The 17,764-nt window shown below is 35.0% G+C and overlaps 1 protein-coding gene across 1 annotated transcript; it reads right to left on the bottom strand.

The window, feature by feature from the left end:
• Positions 1 to 1,513: 1,513 nt before the first annotated feature.
• LOC141316989 (microfibrillar-associated protein 3-like) lies at positions 1,514 to 11,090 on the bottom strand. The gene is made up of 3 exons (XM_073832859.1): positions 10,820 to 11,090; positions 9,556 to 9,978; positions 1,514 to 3,244 (listed from the first exon to the last, which is right to left on the bottom strand). The coding sequence occupies exons 2-3, from the start codon at positions 9,875 to 9,877 to the stop codon at positions 2,355 to 2,357; spliced, it is 1,212 nt and encodes a 403-aa protein (XP_073688960.1). The 5' UTR covers positions 9,878 to 9,978; positions 10,820 to 11,090; the 3' UTR covers positions 1,514 to 2,354.
• Between the last annotated feature and the right edge of the window lie 6,674 nt (positions 11,091 to 17,764).

Here is a 17,764-nt window from a genome sequence, read left to right as displayed (position 1 = left end):
GATCAACAGGTGCCGACAAAGCATTATGATGAAACAAAGGCTTATCAGAAGATCTAAGTGAATGAAGACAAACACACAGGGAATCATGGGTACACAGCAGCTTTATTTCACTACTTAAAAAAAAACAGCGTTTTGATGAGCACCGTGGCCATCGCTTCCTCTGACAATCCTGACCAGGAACATTCGGAAAGACTAGTGCTTAACTTTTTTTTAACTAGCTATCAGCAGTGCAGTAGACTGCTAGGATATAGAGAAAAGCAAGATCAACATTGAAAAATTCTAACTTGTTTACACGAACTAAAAGGTGAGCCTTTTTAGGAAGCAAAACTGTATGTCCAGTGTTTCTAGGACATTAGAAGAGATTATTTATTATAACTGGGGATCCATTGTAAAGAAACTCTTTGTTGGATGCTCAGGTTAAAATAAAACACTCAAAAGAAACAGCTGTGCATTTGAAATCAAAAGTAATACTTACTAGTACAAAAGTACTACTAAGTAAAGTAATAATACTACCATTAATTACAGTAACAGTTTAAAGACTCCAGTGGAAACTCGACTGAATAAAATGCCTCGAAATCTCAAAACGGAAATTTCTACAATGTTATTCAAAGTGACGACGCCGTGTTTACCTGACACAAATGATAAATAACACATAGCAGACGAGATCACACGAATGAAGGTTTTGTCTCTCCGAGTCCAGCATTGAAAACAGATCGACATGCTTTGTCCATGCATTACAAGAGGGAGCGAGATCGTAGAATTTACGGCACACGTCACTATTTTCAAAAATGTTGGATTTCTGTTGAATGAAAACTGCACTTCAGCCTCAAACAGTGTGAGAGCATTACTTTCAGCCAAATGTGTTAATCAGTCATTCGTTCTCATTCATTGGTGAAATGGATCATCTGTAACTACATCCAACAGAACTACTTTGCTTTGTATCCCTCGATAGCCCTAGTTTCTGGTAACTATGCCAAACAATAAATCATGGGCAAACCTGGATGTTCTAAATAAATAGAGAACAAAATACATTCAGCATGAGTATTCATTGTCATGGGAAATATAACTTATAAACAGGTCAATCTTACAAAAGAAGCATCAAGGTTATATTTTACCCTAAGAAAACTCATTTTTGGGACTAATAATATTATTTTAAGCATACTGGGCAAACAAATTCTCATTACTGTAATGCAAAATATACAGCTGAGGTCAAAAGTTAACATATACCTTGCACAATCTGCAAAATGATAATAATTTTAGTAAAATAAAAGGAATCATACATGCATGTTATTTTATACACTTGATACTGCCTGAATGATCCATAGCTGTTTTTTTGTTTGTTCAGTGATAGTTGTTCATGAGTTTTTTCTGAATAGTTAAACTGACCACTGTTCTTCAGAAAAAATCCTTCAGGTCCCACAAATTTTTTTTTTTTTTCAGCATTTTGTGTATTTAAACCCTTTTTAACAATAACTGCATGATTTTTTTGACCCATCTTTTCACACTGAGGACAACTGAGGGACTCATATGCAACTATTACAGAAGGTTCAAATGCTCACTGATGCTCCAGAAGGAAGCAAGATGCATTAAGAGCTGGGGGGTGAAAACTTTTGAACGTAATGAAGATTGTATACATTTTTCTAATTTTGACTAAATATCTTTTTTTTTTCATTTAGTACTGCTTTTCCAAAAGTTTTCATCCCCTGGCTCTTACTGATGCTTCAGAAGGAAACACGATGCATTGAGTGTTTGAACCTTCTGTAATAGTTGCATTTGAGTCCCTCAGTTGAAAAAAGGGACTAATGTGAACATCTTATGTAAATATCGTATTTAAGTCAGTACTAAAAAAAAACATGCATTTTGTATGATCCCTCTTATTTTGGTAAAATTAACATTTTGCAGATTCTGCAAAGTGTATTTAAACTTTTGACCTTAACTGTATTTCTTTTTTTATTTACTTTTTGTATTATTTACTATTTTTAGTGTTCTATTTGCTTTTTTAATATTTAATAGTTAAAATTTGAAAAATATATTGTTTTAATTGTACAGTAATGAGAACATTTTATGAACTACAAAAGCTTCTAAAAAACAAAGGGTTAATTGTGACAAAATCTAGGAAAAATGGGCTGTTTTATCCAAAACACAACTCCTCTTTCTCCCCTCAGTTTTCAAGGTAAAATATGACCCAGAAATGTGAGTTTTGCGAGATTCAACCAAACAAAAACGCAACTATTCTTCATCTTCCCTAAGATGACTAATAGAAAGCAACATCTGAGAAGAAAAACAAACCTTGACCTTTTCGTTCCCCAAGAAAAATGCATAGCGAGGTCATTATCTACCCTTCCTTCAGGATATTACACATGGCTTTCATAAATGACTTGGGTTTTCTGTGTAGCACCATCCTCTTGCACAGGCTCCTCCTCCTTGTTTTCATTCTCCTCGGGCTCCGCCTCCAGAGGCAGCTGAGCCAATGGGGGTGAAGAGGAGACAACTTTGGAAAGAGGCGGAGCTTCCATGTTACAGCATCCTGCGGCAGCTAACGGCGGATGAACCGAAACCTGAATGGCTATGTGTTGCGGCTGCTCGTGGAGTGACGCGTCGTCCGAGTCCGCAGCTGGAGAATCGCTGCGCTCCCTCTCCCTCGCCCGCTCTCGTTCGCGCAAGATGGTGAAAACGTCGCTGGATGTGCCGGCAACCGCCACGTCGTGACTCTCAGGCGCTTGTCGGACAAAAGTGTGTCTCATTTCCTCCACGCCGACGACCTCGAGAATCTCTTCCATGAAGGTGCGGCAGTTCATGATGAGCGGCGGGAGCGGTATGCTGCGCGCTAGCTCCTCGATGTAGCGTGCGAACTCCATGGTTTTGAACTGCGTGACCTTTGCCAGCTCCAGCGTTTTAGTTGAGGTAATGATAGGAATGCGCTTGGCGATCTCGAAGGCCTTTTGAAGCTTTTCTGCGCCTTCCGTGCGGAAGAACTCGTTGATGGCCTTCTCGGTTTTCTTCAGGTGGCTGCTCATCATGCAAAGGCGAGTGATGTTGAGAATCATGATGATGGTAAACGTCACCAGACACACCACCATGTAGTAGACACCCATATCTCCATTGGTGAAGACCACGCGCAGCGTCACCGTGCAGTTGGCCTTGCCGTGCGAGTTGGAGGCCACGCATGTGTATTTTCCGCGGTCTGCGAATGTGATGCTGGTGATGTTGAGGACGCCATCGTCCAGAATCCACCATTTACCATCTGCAGAAAAAGAGAGAAAAATAAAAGATTGTAGGTTTGATTTGATCATTAAAAGAAGATCAAATGAACTTGAGTGAAATGATTTTATATTCTGGCAAATCATTGTTCTAATGGTGCATTGAAGTCATATTTATGAGTTAATTGCATGAACACATAAACTGTATCTACAACTGCTCTCAGTATCACTTCATGAGCATTTTACAGTTTCTTGTGAGAAAAACCAAAACTACCAACATATCATTTACAAACAGAAACTTGACAGCAACCAGTCAAAATAAAAGTTTGGTTTAACTTGAAGAAATTGTGACGGAAATATATTACTTAATTTAATGACAGTAGTAGTAGTAGTACTACTACTACTAAAATTATTATTAAAACATAATTTTAAGGAATATTTACCAGAACAAAATTAAATACACAACACAGTATTTCTAAAAATATATAATAATTTAAAGATGCTTTTGATTATTAAATTTAATGTAACAAAACCGGAATCCAGAAAATTAATGGAAAACAGAATTTGTTAAAAATAAAACTAAATTTAAGGGGGAAAAAAAAACTGAAAATGCAGAAAAAATAAAACTGACTTCACAGGGCCCTAATTGTCACCAAAAAGTTGTAATTACGTGTCCGAGATTTGTCGTTATTTATTCAATTTTACAAGTTGAGGGTGTGAAATTTAGAAAACATGGGGAAGGCGGCGGATAAAGATATTTTTTTCCCTTTATTTTAACAATAAAATCAAGTTACATGTACAAAAAATAGGCTGATATAATAATCTTTCATTATTTTGTAAATGTAGAGTGAAAAATTCTTGTTGAATTTTATGTCAAAAAGGTACATCGCCATGTTCTGACCAAAGTGATCTGAATGCACCTAATGTCGTAATCACGACTTCCCAAATCTTAAATACAAACTTTCAAGTTTTATAAAGAATTGTGATAAAAAAAATCTAAATTGTGACATAAACTCGCAATTATGACAAAAACGTCAGAATTGCTATTTTTTAATCTGCCATTTCTGACTTTATTTCGCGCAATTCTGACTCTTATTTCTCTGAATTGCAAGCCAATTCTGACTTTATAACTCTCAATTGTGAGTTTTAATCTCGCAATTCTGACTTAATTTCTTAAAACTGCTATAAATTTGCAATTCTGAGAAATGCATCTCTCGCAATTCTGACTGTGTAGCTCACAATCGCGAGTTTATATCACTTAATTCTGACGTCATCTGTCAGAATTGCAAACTTATATCTTTTGAGTTTATATCATGCAATTCTGAGAATTTTTTTTTTTTAAATTGTGAGTTAGTCATTTTATTGTTTTTTTTTTTTTATTCAGTGGTGGAAACGGGCTTCCATAGTCTATCTGTGACTAGCTATACAAAAAACAAAAACACCTAAAGAGACAAGCAGAAATGTGCGTAGACTTCGTAATCATAATTCCTGAACATCCAAAAGTAATAAGCACTAAAATAACTCAAAGTGAAACATGCTCATGGTTATCTAGTCTTTCTTACTAGTACCTTCTAAGATCTGAGATTTACCTTACAAATCTGCAAAACTGCTGAAAATAGCAACCCACTTTCTTGTAAACACTGAAACAGTGCCATAAAAGTCAACCAATTACATTAGTGTGTGCCAGATCACAATCAAGATGCCAGAACAAATGCTCCCCATTTTTTCTAGGTAATGTGCATCCCCGATAATGCAATAAAGACATCCTAACATTACCGCAAAATAAGAAAACACAATGTTCTAACGGAATAAGCTGAGCTGACAGAGAAGGTTACAAGTAAAGTGAAACTGTGATAACAGGCAAAAATAGAGGTATGCCAATCAGGTTTGGGGTAAACAATTTACAACCTTTCCACCAAATAAAGAGCTGAAGACAACATGGCTAGACATGCTTTCAAAATTACTGGTGTACGGCGGTGTGTGTAAACACCCTTTTTGTAAACCCATTTCCTCAAGACACTGTGGCCATGATTAATCGTCTTTGCATAAACCACAGACATGCATTTACATTGACACTGATCCAGTGTCAGTTTCTGTCTTGTTTGTGTAGAAACTCTTAAACCGTCCACCTTGTCTGAAGGACGCACATACATAATGCACAAGCCGCCTGTGTTTAAAGTGCTGATGGAAATTTATAAACTCCATATCAGTAACTCTCTGGCACCAGTTCACCAATGCATTACTGGCAGCAACCTGAGATCATTTAATCGGACCTTTATGAAACAATTCAGCAATGCTTTATGCAAGTAAAATAAAAGCATCTGAACTTTAACTGCTGACTATTAGCTGTTTGTTAAGAGTTAATAATATGAAATTAAAATGGATTTTCATCATGCATAATCCTGGTCTCACTTTGAATGAACAACATGCAATGACGAATTGAATTAGCTTTCCTTCAGCTGATGTAATGTAGGCCAAAGTGCTGCTTATTTTTAAAAGTGCCGGTCTTTCAGGAAATAGTTAGTCCCCCACAACAACAACAACTTCTGATGGTAAAAATGAAGTTCAACTTCATATTTCTTCCTTTCTTACATTCTGATTCACTGAAAAATGACAGTAAAATGGGTTGCAAGAAAACTGTTTTAGACCATTTTCACATGTTACTGGAGGAAGCAATATTACAGATGGATATGGATAAAAACATGTTAATGCCCAATTTGTTTCTTGGAGTGGTGTGGATTACAATGTTTTTATCAGCTGTTTGGATTCTCATTCTGATGGCACCCATTCACTGCAGAGGATCCATTGGTCACTACAAAATGTTAATTTTTTAGTGAATTACTCCTTTAAAATTAAAATATAGACAGTAAAAAATGACTCTGCAGTGTTATTCTGTTTATGCTGTTAATGCTCTGCAAGATGAAACCCATCAAACAGTCTATAGTTCACACTCATTTTTCGCAGTCACACACCCAGTGCACTTGTCTACACAGGCTTAACTGAATAGCAGGAATGTCACTTCGGTTAAAATGCTGTTAGTATTTTTTCATTAACCAAGCATACACGACACCATCAGTAATCCTCCAAAAGTCATTCATCAGGAACTCAGACTCAATAACACTCCAGCTGGGAATTACTGAGTCACGTTTTACATCTCCAGATTTAAAGATCAAACGGTTGCGTAATGGATTAATCTCAAAAGAGCGGATGTAATACATCATAATGGAAAATATCCACTGTGGTGTCATTCCCAAAACAAATATACAGGGGTTGGACAATGAAACTGAAACACTGGCCAATATAATGTTGGAGGTTTCATGGCTATATTTTTGCAGCCTGGTGGCCAATCTTCACTGATTGCACATTTCACCAGTAAGAACAGGTGTGAAGGTTGACTATGTGCACCCAATGGTTCAGACATTGTACTCTGAAGGTGGTGCCATGTATCAGGATGATAATGCACCAGTACACACAGCAAGACAGGTGACAGAGTGGTTTGATGAACATGAAAGTGAAGTTGGACATCTCCCATGGCCTCCATAGTCACCAGATCTGAATATTATTGTGCCACTTTGGGGTGTTTTGGAGGAGCGAGTCAGATAACATTTTCCTACACCAGTATCATGTAGTGACCTGACCCCTGATCTGCAAGAGGAGAATGGCTCAAAATGCCTTTGGCTACTGTGCAGGACTTGTATTTGTCATTCCAAAAGAAAAAATGCTCTATTGGCCACAAAAGGAGGCCCAACACCATACTAACTGTGGTCTAAAACCAGGTGTTTCAGTTTCATTGTCCAACCCCTGTATATATATATTCAGCACTAAAGCCTATAATATGTTAAAGGCATTTGCATCAGCATATCAGAATGATTTCTGAAGGATCATGTGACACTGAAGACTGGAGTAATGATGCTGAAAATTCAGGATAATCCCAGCTATAAACTACATTTTACAATCATTAGCGATAAGCAATTCGATTGGAGTACTTCAAAACAGTGAATCATTTTGCGACGCAGCAGTTTAACTGATTTGGAGTTTTGAATGGCTTGTAAAATCATTACAAGTGATGATAAAATTCAAAAATGAATATTCCTTTAATTTGATATGGTTTTTATAAGTGAATCGCTTGAACTGAATAACTGAAGTCTATGTTTGAATCAATCAGAGGGATTCATGTTTGATTTAAATCAAATGATTTGCGATACGCCCCCAGTAATTCGCTCCGTATTGAGAATTATTTGTTTCATATCGGGACTTCAAATCTCGTATGGTGAATCATTTGATCTGAATCATTCAATTAGCCAGTTTATTCACAAATCCGTTCTGATCTAAATCAAATGATTCATGAAACATGCTCTGAATTTCGCTCCATATCAAGAATCATTTGTTTCATATCGGGACTTCAAATCGTGCATCGTGAATCATTTGATCCAAATCATTCAATTAGCAAACTGATTCACGATCCATTTCCAAACTAAAGCAAATGATTCGTGATTTGAAGTGAATAATTTTGTGACACAATGGTTTAACTGATTTGGAGTTTCGAAAGGCTTGTAAAATCATTACAAGCAATGTCAAAAATTAGAAATTGAACGGCTCTTTTAATTTGATCTGGTTTTTATAAGTGAATCGCTTGAAATAAATGATCGAAGTAATGAGTTTGAATAAATTGGAGCAATATCCAGCATAAATGACACACTCAGTTGATTCAGTTCATCTGTTCCTCTTTTCACATCTTCAGCCAAATGATGCTCCAAAGTTCACTTTGTATCGCAAATCATTTGTTTCATATCGGGACTTCAAATCACGTATCGTGAACCATTCGATCTGAATCATTCAATTTGCCAATTGATTCATGAACAAGCTCCGATCTAAATCAAATGATTCACCATCTGAAGTCCAGATATGAAACAAATCATTCGCGATCTGTGATTCGATTGGGGCAATTTGAAGTGAATCACTTTGTGACGCAATGGTTTAACTGATTTGGAGTTTCGAAAGGCAACATCTGAAAATGAATGGCTCTTTTAATTTGATCTGGTTTTTGCTAGTGAATTGCTTGAAATGAATGATCGAAGTAATGAGTTTGAATAAATTGGAGCAATTCAAGCTTAAATGACTCACTCAATTGATCCGGTTCATCTGTTCCACTTTTCGCGTCTTCAGCCAAATGATTCGTCATACGTGCTCCAAAGTTCGCTTTGTATTCATATTGGGACTTCAAATAATGTATTTGATTCAGATCAAATGATCCACTTCAATTTGCCAGTTGATTCACAAATCTGTTCTGATCTAAATCAAACGATTCACAATACTCGCTTCAAAGTTCACTCCATATTGCAAATTATTTGTTTCATATCAGGACTTCAAAATCATGTATTGTGAATCATTTGATCTGAATCACTCATTTTGCCAACTGATTTACAAACAAATTCCGATCTAAATTAAATGACTCGTAATACGTGAAGTTCGGATCTAAATCAAACGATTTGCCACTCGAAGTCCTGATATAAAACAAATCATTCACGATTCGATTAGGGCACTTGATTTAACTGATTTGGAGTTTTAAAAGGCTTGTAAAATCATTACAAGCGATGTCAAAAATTTGGAAATCAATGGCTCTGTTAATTTAATCAGGTTTTTGTTAAGTCAATCGCTTGAACTTTAAGATTAAAGTCACGAGTTTGAATCAACAGGACTGATTCCAGCGCAAACGTGTAAATAACTCCCTCAAATGATTCAATATATCTGTTCCTCTTTTCGCATCTTCAGCCAAATGATTTGCCATACGTGCTCCAAAGTTCGCTTTTTATCGCAAATCATTTGTTTCATATCGGGACTTCAAATAACGTATAAGGAATCGTTTGATCTGAATCATTCAATTTGCCAATTGATACACGAACAAGTTCCGTTCTAAATGAATTGACTCGCAATACTCGCAATTCAGTTCAATCGTGAATCATTTGATTTCGATCGGAATGTTGCTAAATCTAAATTATTCGCAATTGAACTGGATGATTGAAGTAATGAGTTGGAGTCAATTGGAGCGATTCCAGCATAAATGACTCACTCAATTGATTCAGTTCATATGTTCCTCTTTTGGTATCTTTAACCATGTTTACACAACTCAACTGAATTGAAATAAATGAAAAGGCAATGATGTTTTTTTTTTTTTTTTTTCAAGATATGTGCTTTAATTAAACACCTATTTAAGAGATATATTGCATTTCGATAGTTCAAGCTAATTTCAAGGGTTTTCCAGGCCTTAAATTTCAAAACAAATGCACAAGTGCATGCCTAGTGATATATGAGAATGCATTGGTGTCTGAAAATGATTTTTATACAGTAAACATACCACTTCTCTGAGTGTCAAGCAGGTGTCCGTGGGAGTTGAACCACTGGATATTTGGAAAAGGGTCGCCGGTGATATTACAGTCAATTAAAGCACAGTTCCCCTCGCGGGCGATGATCTGGCTAACTTTGGTGAGCACCACAGGAACCGAGCCGCCATTATCTGCCTCCGTGCCATTCTCTCTTTCATCTCCATCCACCGCAGAGATGTTCAAAGCCTCGGCCGCGCAGAAACTAATCACGAACACTAAATAAATGATTGCGTATCCGTTCACCCTGTTCATTTTCTCTGGCTTTCTGTAACAACCCCCGAGATAAGATGTCATTCTCCACCGCTCCTCATGTTACAGTCACTGGTTATCTGCAAGTTGACCAACGCAGGGAACACAAACCGTCAATGCTCATGGTTCTTCCAGCAGATGCATCACTGAAAAGACAAAATAAATAGAGAAAAACATTAATGAAAATTATGACAAGAATGACAAGGGCTTTTAACAAGTTTATCACACAAAAGCTGTGACTCCTCCTCCTCCTCCTGTGATCTTATCCAACAAGAATAACAAGACCAACAGAAATAAGAAATGACTCATATATGTGAGGCGGAAATTATAATATAATGGCTTAAAAAGTCAAACAAAGCCATTTACAGTTTGCTACCGTATAAACTTAACCCATTTAATCAGTTTGACGTTTACTGAACATTCAAAGCATTTGCAATCTAAATATTTTTACATTAACACAGAGAAAGTTAAGAGTTAAAAAGGTACAATACGTATTAGTATGACTTGCATGAAAACAACTGGTGCATAGCCCAATGTCATTTTAAAAGCTTCAACTTGGAATCAATCGACAGATTTGCTAAGCATTAACGTATAAACCAACCAAGAAAAGATCATCACACGGTTTCAATGCCTAAATCATATTTAACACGTTAAGATATATTGAAAACGGCTCAAGCTAATAGCGGCTAACTAACGTTAGTCATATGACGGCTCACCATCCGCTACGGAAGACATAACGTTACAAAATACAGATTTTTCCACATTCAACGTCTTTAACATTTGCAATTCAACATTTAGGACTGAAACACAACATCTTAAGGTTACATATATGTCACGTGAATGTAAAAACACAGTCGCATAGCCAGATGCTAAACAAGCAGCTAGCCTGGTTAACGTTAGTCGAAAAAAGCTGCGTTTCCGTTTGTTAAATGTGCTAAACGTTTACAAATTCGTCAATATTTATGCGATTAACAGCATTACACTTACATCATGATGTTCCTCCCGTGTTATCTCTCGATGTTCGTCGCGAAATGTGAAGTGTCGAGGCTCTGGATCGTGTTTTCTGGACTTGACTTGACTGCGAGTTGGGACTCAATAATCTCTTGAGAAATTCTTAGACCCCGAAATGAATGTGCTGTGAAATATGACAGACAGGAGATAGAGTACAGCGTTATGTTCTGTCTTTAACCCCCTCCTATCATCTCTGTCTATCTGCTTTCTATTCCTCCCCCATCTTCTGCTTTTTTTTTCATTCGACTGACCCAGTTTTTCCTGTAATTGGTTGAGAATTGGAGCTAACTTTATCATCCAGTTTGGTCTACTTCCTCGGTTAACTGGTTTTTCTTGTACAGTAAATGTGAAATAGTTTCCTTCTGAACGAATACTATGGCTAAATACTATGGTAAGGTCCAGTAAACATTCACAGTTCACAGAATTGGTCCAAAGTCAGAGGTGGAAACGCCTTGAAAAAAATTATTTATGTTTGCAAATTGTATAATATCCAAGGTACATATTTCTAGTAATTGTGCAGTTCTCATATTGTATTTTCAGAAAATTTTGGAATATTTGTCCTCTTCCCAAATTTGTCACTACCAAAACACAGTGATATTGATTATATTGACCTTATTTTTTGGTGTTTTATTAACATTTTTCCAGAGGTAAATCAATAACAATTATATTTAGACATTATTTTAAGTGTAATTTATGAGAGTTGTTGTATTTTGAATCCAATGTATGTTTGTAAAAGGCAAAAAGTTAAACATACTGATTTCAAAGTTAAGGACTCATTACTTTGAATATACACTGAACCACTATAATAACATCTTATTTGATAATTCAGTATACTTTATTTCACTACTTTTTATTCACTACCGAAACACTACAAAATATTTTGGTCGTGGCAATTTTATGGAATAACAGCCAAAAAAAAGGTAAAATGTCACTACTGAAACTGCACCAAATGTTTTCGTGACTGTTTTAGTAGTAACAATGTGGTGGAAAAACCCCCCTAAAACAAAGACGTCATTACCGAAACACCACTAAATATTTCGGTCGTCCCAATTTTATGGAATAACACCCAAAAAAACTAAAATGTCATTACCGAAACTCCACTAAATGTTTCGGTCGTCAAAATTTTATGGAATAACACCCCAAAAAACAAAGATGCCACTACCGAAACGCCACCACATTTTTCGGTAGTGACAATTTTATGGAATAAAACCCAAAGAAACTAAGATGTCATTACCGAAACACCTCTAAATATTTCGGTAGTGACAATTTTATGGAATAACACCCAAAAATACAAAGAAACTGCAGAAACTGCACCAAATGTTTTGGTCATGACTGTTTCTGTAGTGACAATTTTATGTCAAATTTAAAGTCGTCATTGCAGAAACGGCACAAAAAGTTTTTGGTCGTGACCATTTTTATGGAATAACACCCCAAAAAAACAAAAATGTCATTACCGAAATGCCACTAAATGTTTCGGTCGTCACAATTTTATTGAATAACACCCCAAAAAAAACGAAAATGTCATTACCGAAATGCCACTAAATGTTTCGGTCGTCAAAATTTTATGGAATAACACCCCAAAAAAAATTATTAAAAAAAAAAATCATTAACGAAACGGCACTAAATGTTTTGGTCATCACAATTTTATGGAATAACACCCCAAAAAACAAAAATGTCACTACCAAAACGCCACAAAATTTTTTGATTGTAAAAAATTTTATGGAATAACACCCTAAAAAACAAAGATGCCACTACCGAAACGCCACCACATTTTTCGGTTTTGACAATTTTATGGAATAAAACCCAAAGAAACTAAGATGTCATTACCGAAACACTTTTAAATGTTTCGGTAGTGACAATTTTATGGAATAACACCCAAAAATACAAAGAAACTGCACAAAAAGTTTTTGGTCGTGACCATTTTTATGGAATAACACCCCCAAAAAACAAAAATGTCACTACCGATACATTTTTTTGTCAAAACAGAAACAGTCATGACTAAAACATTTGGTGCAGTTTTGGTAGTTTCTTTGTATTTTTGGGTGTTATTCTATAAAATTGTCACTTTGATGGAATAACACCACATAAAAAACAAAAACATCATTACCAAAACGGCACTTTTTCGGTCGTGACTGTTTCTGTAATGACAATTTTATGGAATAACACCCCAAAAAACAAAAATGTCACTACCAAAACACCACTAAATTTTTTGATTGTAAAAATTTTATGGAATAACACCCTAAAAAACAAAGATGCCACTACCGAAACGCCACCACATTTTTCGGTAGTGACAATTTTATGGAATAAAACCCAAAGAAACTAAAATGTCATTACCGAAACTCCACTAAATGTTTCGGTCGTCAAAATTTTATGGAATAACACCCCAAAAAACAAAGATGCCACTACCGAAACGCCACCACATTTTTCGGTAGTGACAATTTTATGGAATAAAACCCAAAGAAACTAAGATGTCATTACCGAAACACCTCTAAATATTTCGGTAGTGACAATTTTATGGAATAACACCCAAAAATACAAAGAAACTGCAGAAACTGCACCAAATGTTTTGGTCATGACTGTTTCTGTAGTGACAATTTTATGTCAAATTTAAAGTCGTCATTGCAGAAACGGCACAAAAAGTTTTTGGTCGTGACCATTTTTATGGAATAACACCCCAAAAAAACAAAAATGTCATTACCGAAATGCCACTAAATGTTTCGGTCGTCACAATTTTATTGAATAACACCCCAAAAAAAACGAAAATGTCATTACCGAAATGCCACTAAATGTTTCGGTCGTCAAAATTTTATGGAATAACACCCCAAAAAAAATTATTAAAAAAAAAAATCATTAACGAAACGGCACTAAATGTTTTGGTCATCACAATTTTATGGAATAACACCCCAAAAAACAAAAATGTCACTACCAAAACGCCACAAAATTTTTTGATTGTAAAAAATTTTATGGAATAACACCCTAAAAAACAAAGATGCCACTACCGAAACGCCACCACATTTTTCGGTTTTGACAATTTTATGGAATAAAACCCAAAGAAACTAAGATGTCATTACCGAAACACTTTTAAATGTTTCGGTAGTGACAATTTTATGGAATAACACCCAAAAATACAAAGAAACTGCACAAAAAGTTTTTGGTCGTGACCATTTTTATGGAATAACACCCCCAAAAAACAAAAATGTCACTACCGATACATTTTTTTGTCAAAACAGAAACAGTCATGACTAAAACATTTGGTGCAGTTTTGGTAGTTTCTTTGTATTTTTGGGTGTTATTCTATAAAATTGTCACTTTGATGGAATAACACCACATAAAAAACAAAAGCATCATTACCAAAACGGCACTTTTTCGGTCGTGACTGTTTCTGTAATGACAATTTTATGGAATAACACCCCAAAAAACAAAAATGTCACTACCAAAACACCACTAAATTTTTTGATTGTAAAAATTTTATGGAATAACACCCCAAAAAACAAAGATGCCACTACCGAAACGCCACCACATTTTTCGGTAGTGACAATTTTATGGAATAAAACCCAAAGAAACTAAGATGTCATTACCGAAACACCTCTAAATATTTCGGTAGTGACAATTTTATGGAATAACACCCAAAAATACAAAGAAACTGCAGAAACTGCACCAAATGTTTTGGTCATGACTGTTTCTGTAGTGACAATTTTATGTCAAATTTAAAGTCGTCATTGCAGAAACGGCACAAAAAGTTTTTGGTCGTGACCATTTTTATGGAATAACACCCCAAAAAAACAAAAATGTCATTACCGAAATGCCACTAAATGTTTCGGTCGTCACAATTTTATTGAATAACACCCCAAAAAAAACGAAAATGTCATTACCGAAATGCCACTAAATGTTTCGGTCGTCAAAATTTTATGGAATAACACCCCAAAAAAAATTATTAAAAAAAAAAATCATTAACGAAACGGCACTAAATGTTTTGGTCATCACAATTTTATGGAATAACACCCCAAAAAACAAAAATGTCACTACCAAAACGCCACAAAATTTTTTGATTGTAAAAAATTTTATGGAATAACACCCTAAAAAACAAAGATGCCACTACCGAAACGCCACCACATTTTTCGGTTTTGACAATTTTATGGAATAAAACCCAAAGAAACTAAGATGTCATTACCGAAACACTTTTAAATGTTTCGGTAGTGACAATTTTATGGAATAACACCCAAAAATACAAAGAAACTGCACAAAAAGTTTTTGGTCGTGACCATTTTTATGGAATAACACCCCCAAAAAACAAAAATGTCACTACCGATACATTTTTTTGTCAAAACAGAAACAGTCATGACTAAAACATTTGGTGCAGTTTTGGTAGTTTCTTTGTATTTTTGGGTGTTATTCTATAAAATTGTCACTTTGATGGAATAACACCACATAAAAAACAAAAGCATCATTACCAAAACGGCACTTTTTCGGTCGTGACTGTTTCTGTAATGACAATTTTATGGAATAACACCCCAAAAAACAAAAATGTCACTACCAAAACACCACTAAATTTTTTGATTGTAAAAATTTTATGGAATAACACCCTAAAAAACAAAGATGCCACTACCGAAACGCCACCACATTTTTCGGTAGTGACAATTTTATGGAATAAAACCCAAAGAAACTAAGATGTCATTACCGAAACACCTCTAAATATTTCGGTAGTGACAATTTTATGGAATAACACCCAAAAATACAAAGAAACTGCAGAAACTGCACCAAATGTTTTGGTCATGACTGTTTCTGTAGTGACAATTTTATGTCAAATTTAAAGTCGTCATTGCAGAAACGGCACAAAAAGTTTTTGGTCGTGACCATTTTTATGGAATAACACCCCCAAAAAACAAAAATGTCACTACCGAAACATTTTTTTGTCACAACAGAAACAGTCATGACTAAAACATTTGGTGCAGTTTTGGTAGTTTCTTTGTATTTTTGGGTGTTATTCTATAAAATTGTCACTTTGATGGAATAACACCACACAAAAAACAAAAACATCATTACCGAAACGGCACTTTTTTGGTCGTGACTGTTTCTGTAATGACAATTTTATGGAATAACACCCCAAAAAACAAAAATGTCACTACCAAAACGCCACTAAATTTTTTGATTGTAAAAATTTTATGGAATAACACCCTAAAAAACAAAATGCCACTACCGAAACGCCACCACATTTTTCGGTAGTGACAATTTTATGGAATAAAACCCAAAGAAACTAAGATGTCATTACCGAAACACCTCTAAATGTTTCGGTAGTGACAATTTTATGGAATAACACGCAAAAATACAAAGAAACTGCAGAAACTGCACCAAATGTTTTGGTCATGACTGTTTCTGTAGTGACAATTTTATGTCAAATTTAAAGTCGTCATTGCAGAAACGGCACCAAAAGTTTTTGGTCGTGACCATTTTTATGGAATAACACCCCCAAAAAAACAAAAATGTCATTACCGAAATGCCACTAAATGTTTCGGTCGTCACAATTTTATTGAATAACACCCCAAAAAAACAAAAATGTCATTACCGAAATGCCACTAAATGTTTCGGTCGTCAAAATTTTATGGAATAACACCCAAAAAAAAAACGAAAATGTGATTACTGAAATGCAATTAAATATTTTGGTCGTCACAATTTCATTGAATAACACCCAAAAAAACTAAAATGTCATCACCGAAACGCCACTAAATGTTTCGGTCGTCACAATTTTATTGAATAACACCCCCAAAAAAACGAAAATGTGATTACTGAAATGCAACTAAATATTTTGGTCGTCACAATTTCATTGAATAACACCCAAAAAAACTAAAATGTCATCACCGAAACGCCACTAAATGTTTCGGTCGTCAAAATTTTATGGAATAACACCCAAAAAAAAATTATAAAAAAAAAAAATCATTAACGAAACGGCACTAAATGTTTTGGTCATCACAATTTTATGGAATAACACCCCAAAAAACAAAAATGTCACTACCAAAACGCCACAAAATTTTTTGATTGTAAAAATTTTTATGGAATAACACCCTAAAAAACAAAGATGCCACTACCGAAACGCCACCACATTTTTCGGTTTTGACAATTTTATGGAATAAAACCCAAAGAAACTAAGATGTCATTACCGAAACACTTCTAAATGTTTCGGTAGTGACAATTTTATGGAATAACACCCAAAAATACAAAGAAACTGCAGAAACTGCACAAAAAGTTTTTGGTTGTGACCATTTTTATGGAATAACACCCCAAAAAACAAAAATGTCACTACCGAAACATTTTTTTGTCACAACAGAAACAGTCATGACTAAAACATTTGGTGCAGTTTTGGTAGTTTCTTTGTATTTTTGGGTGTTATTCTATAAAATTGTCACTTTGATGGAATAACACCACACAAAAAAACAAAAACATCATTACCGAAACGGCACTTTTTCGGTCGTGACTGTTTCTGTAATGACAATTTTATGGAATAACACCCAAAAAACAAAGATGTCACTACTGAAACGCCACAAAAAATTTCGGTACTGACAATTTCAAATGCTTTTGAACTTAACCCAAAGATGCTAATCAGCACATGGTTAGCTAGAACAGTTCTAAACCGTTGTACACATTTAACAACTTTTATATATAATATTTTATATATATTAAGCTTACTGATATTTTATATATTATTATGGGTTTCAATAGATAATAACAATCTTATAAAACAAAGATTTGAATACTTACAGTTAGCTATTTTGCTACCCAACTAGAAAGTTGGTACCATTTCGGTATCAAATGTAGTCATATGATAGCATTTTAAATACCTTGGAGAACTATGTAAACACCATTGTAATCATTCACTACCATAGTACATTTCAAAGTACAATATATTGCTACTGCACTGCTTTCCTT

Source organism: Garra rufa, unplaced genomic scaffold (assembly GCF_049309525.1).
Source record: "Garra rufa unplaced genomic scaffold, GarRuf1.0 hap1_unplaced_197, whole genome shotgun sequence".
NCBI lineage: Eukaryota > Metazoa > Chordata > Actinopteri > Cypriniformes > Cyprinidae > Garra > Garra rufa.
The sequence above is the reverse complement of the archived record's forward strand: the minus strand, read 5'-3'. Positions and strand labels throughout refer to the sequence as shown.

Bases quoted from the DNA above. Each gene is read 5' to 3' on its own strand.
- LOC141316989 (XM_073832859.1), bottom strand. From the start codon at position 9,877: ATGACATCTTATCTCGGGGGTTGTTACAGAAAGCCAGAGAAAATGAAC. The intron at 3,245-9,555 runs GTATGTTTACTG...CTTTTTCTGCAG, and splicing joins GCTTGACACTCAGAGAAGTG to ATGGTAAATGGTGGATTCTG.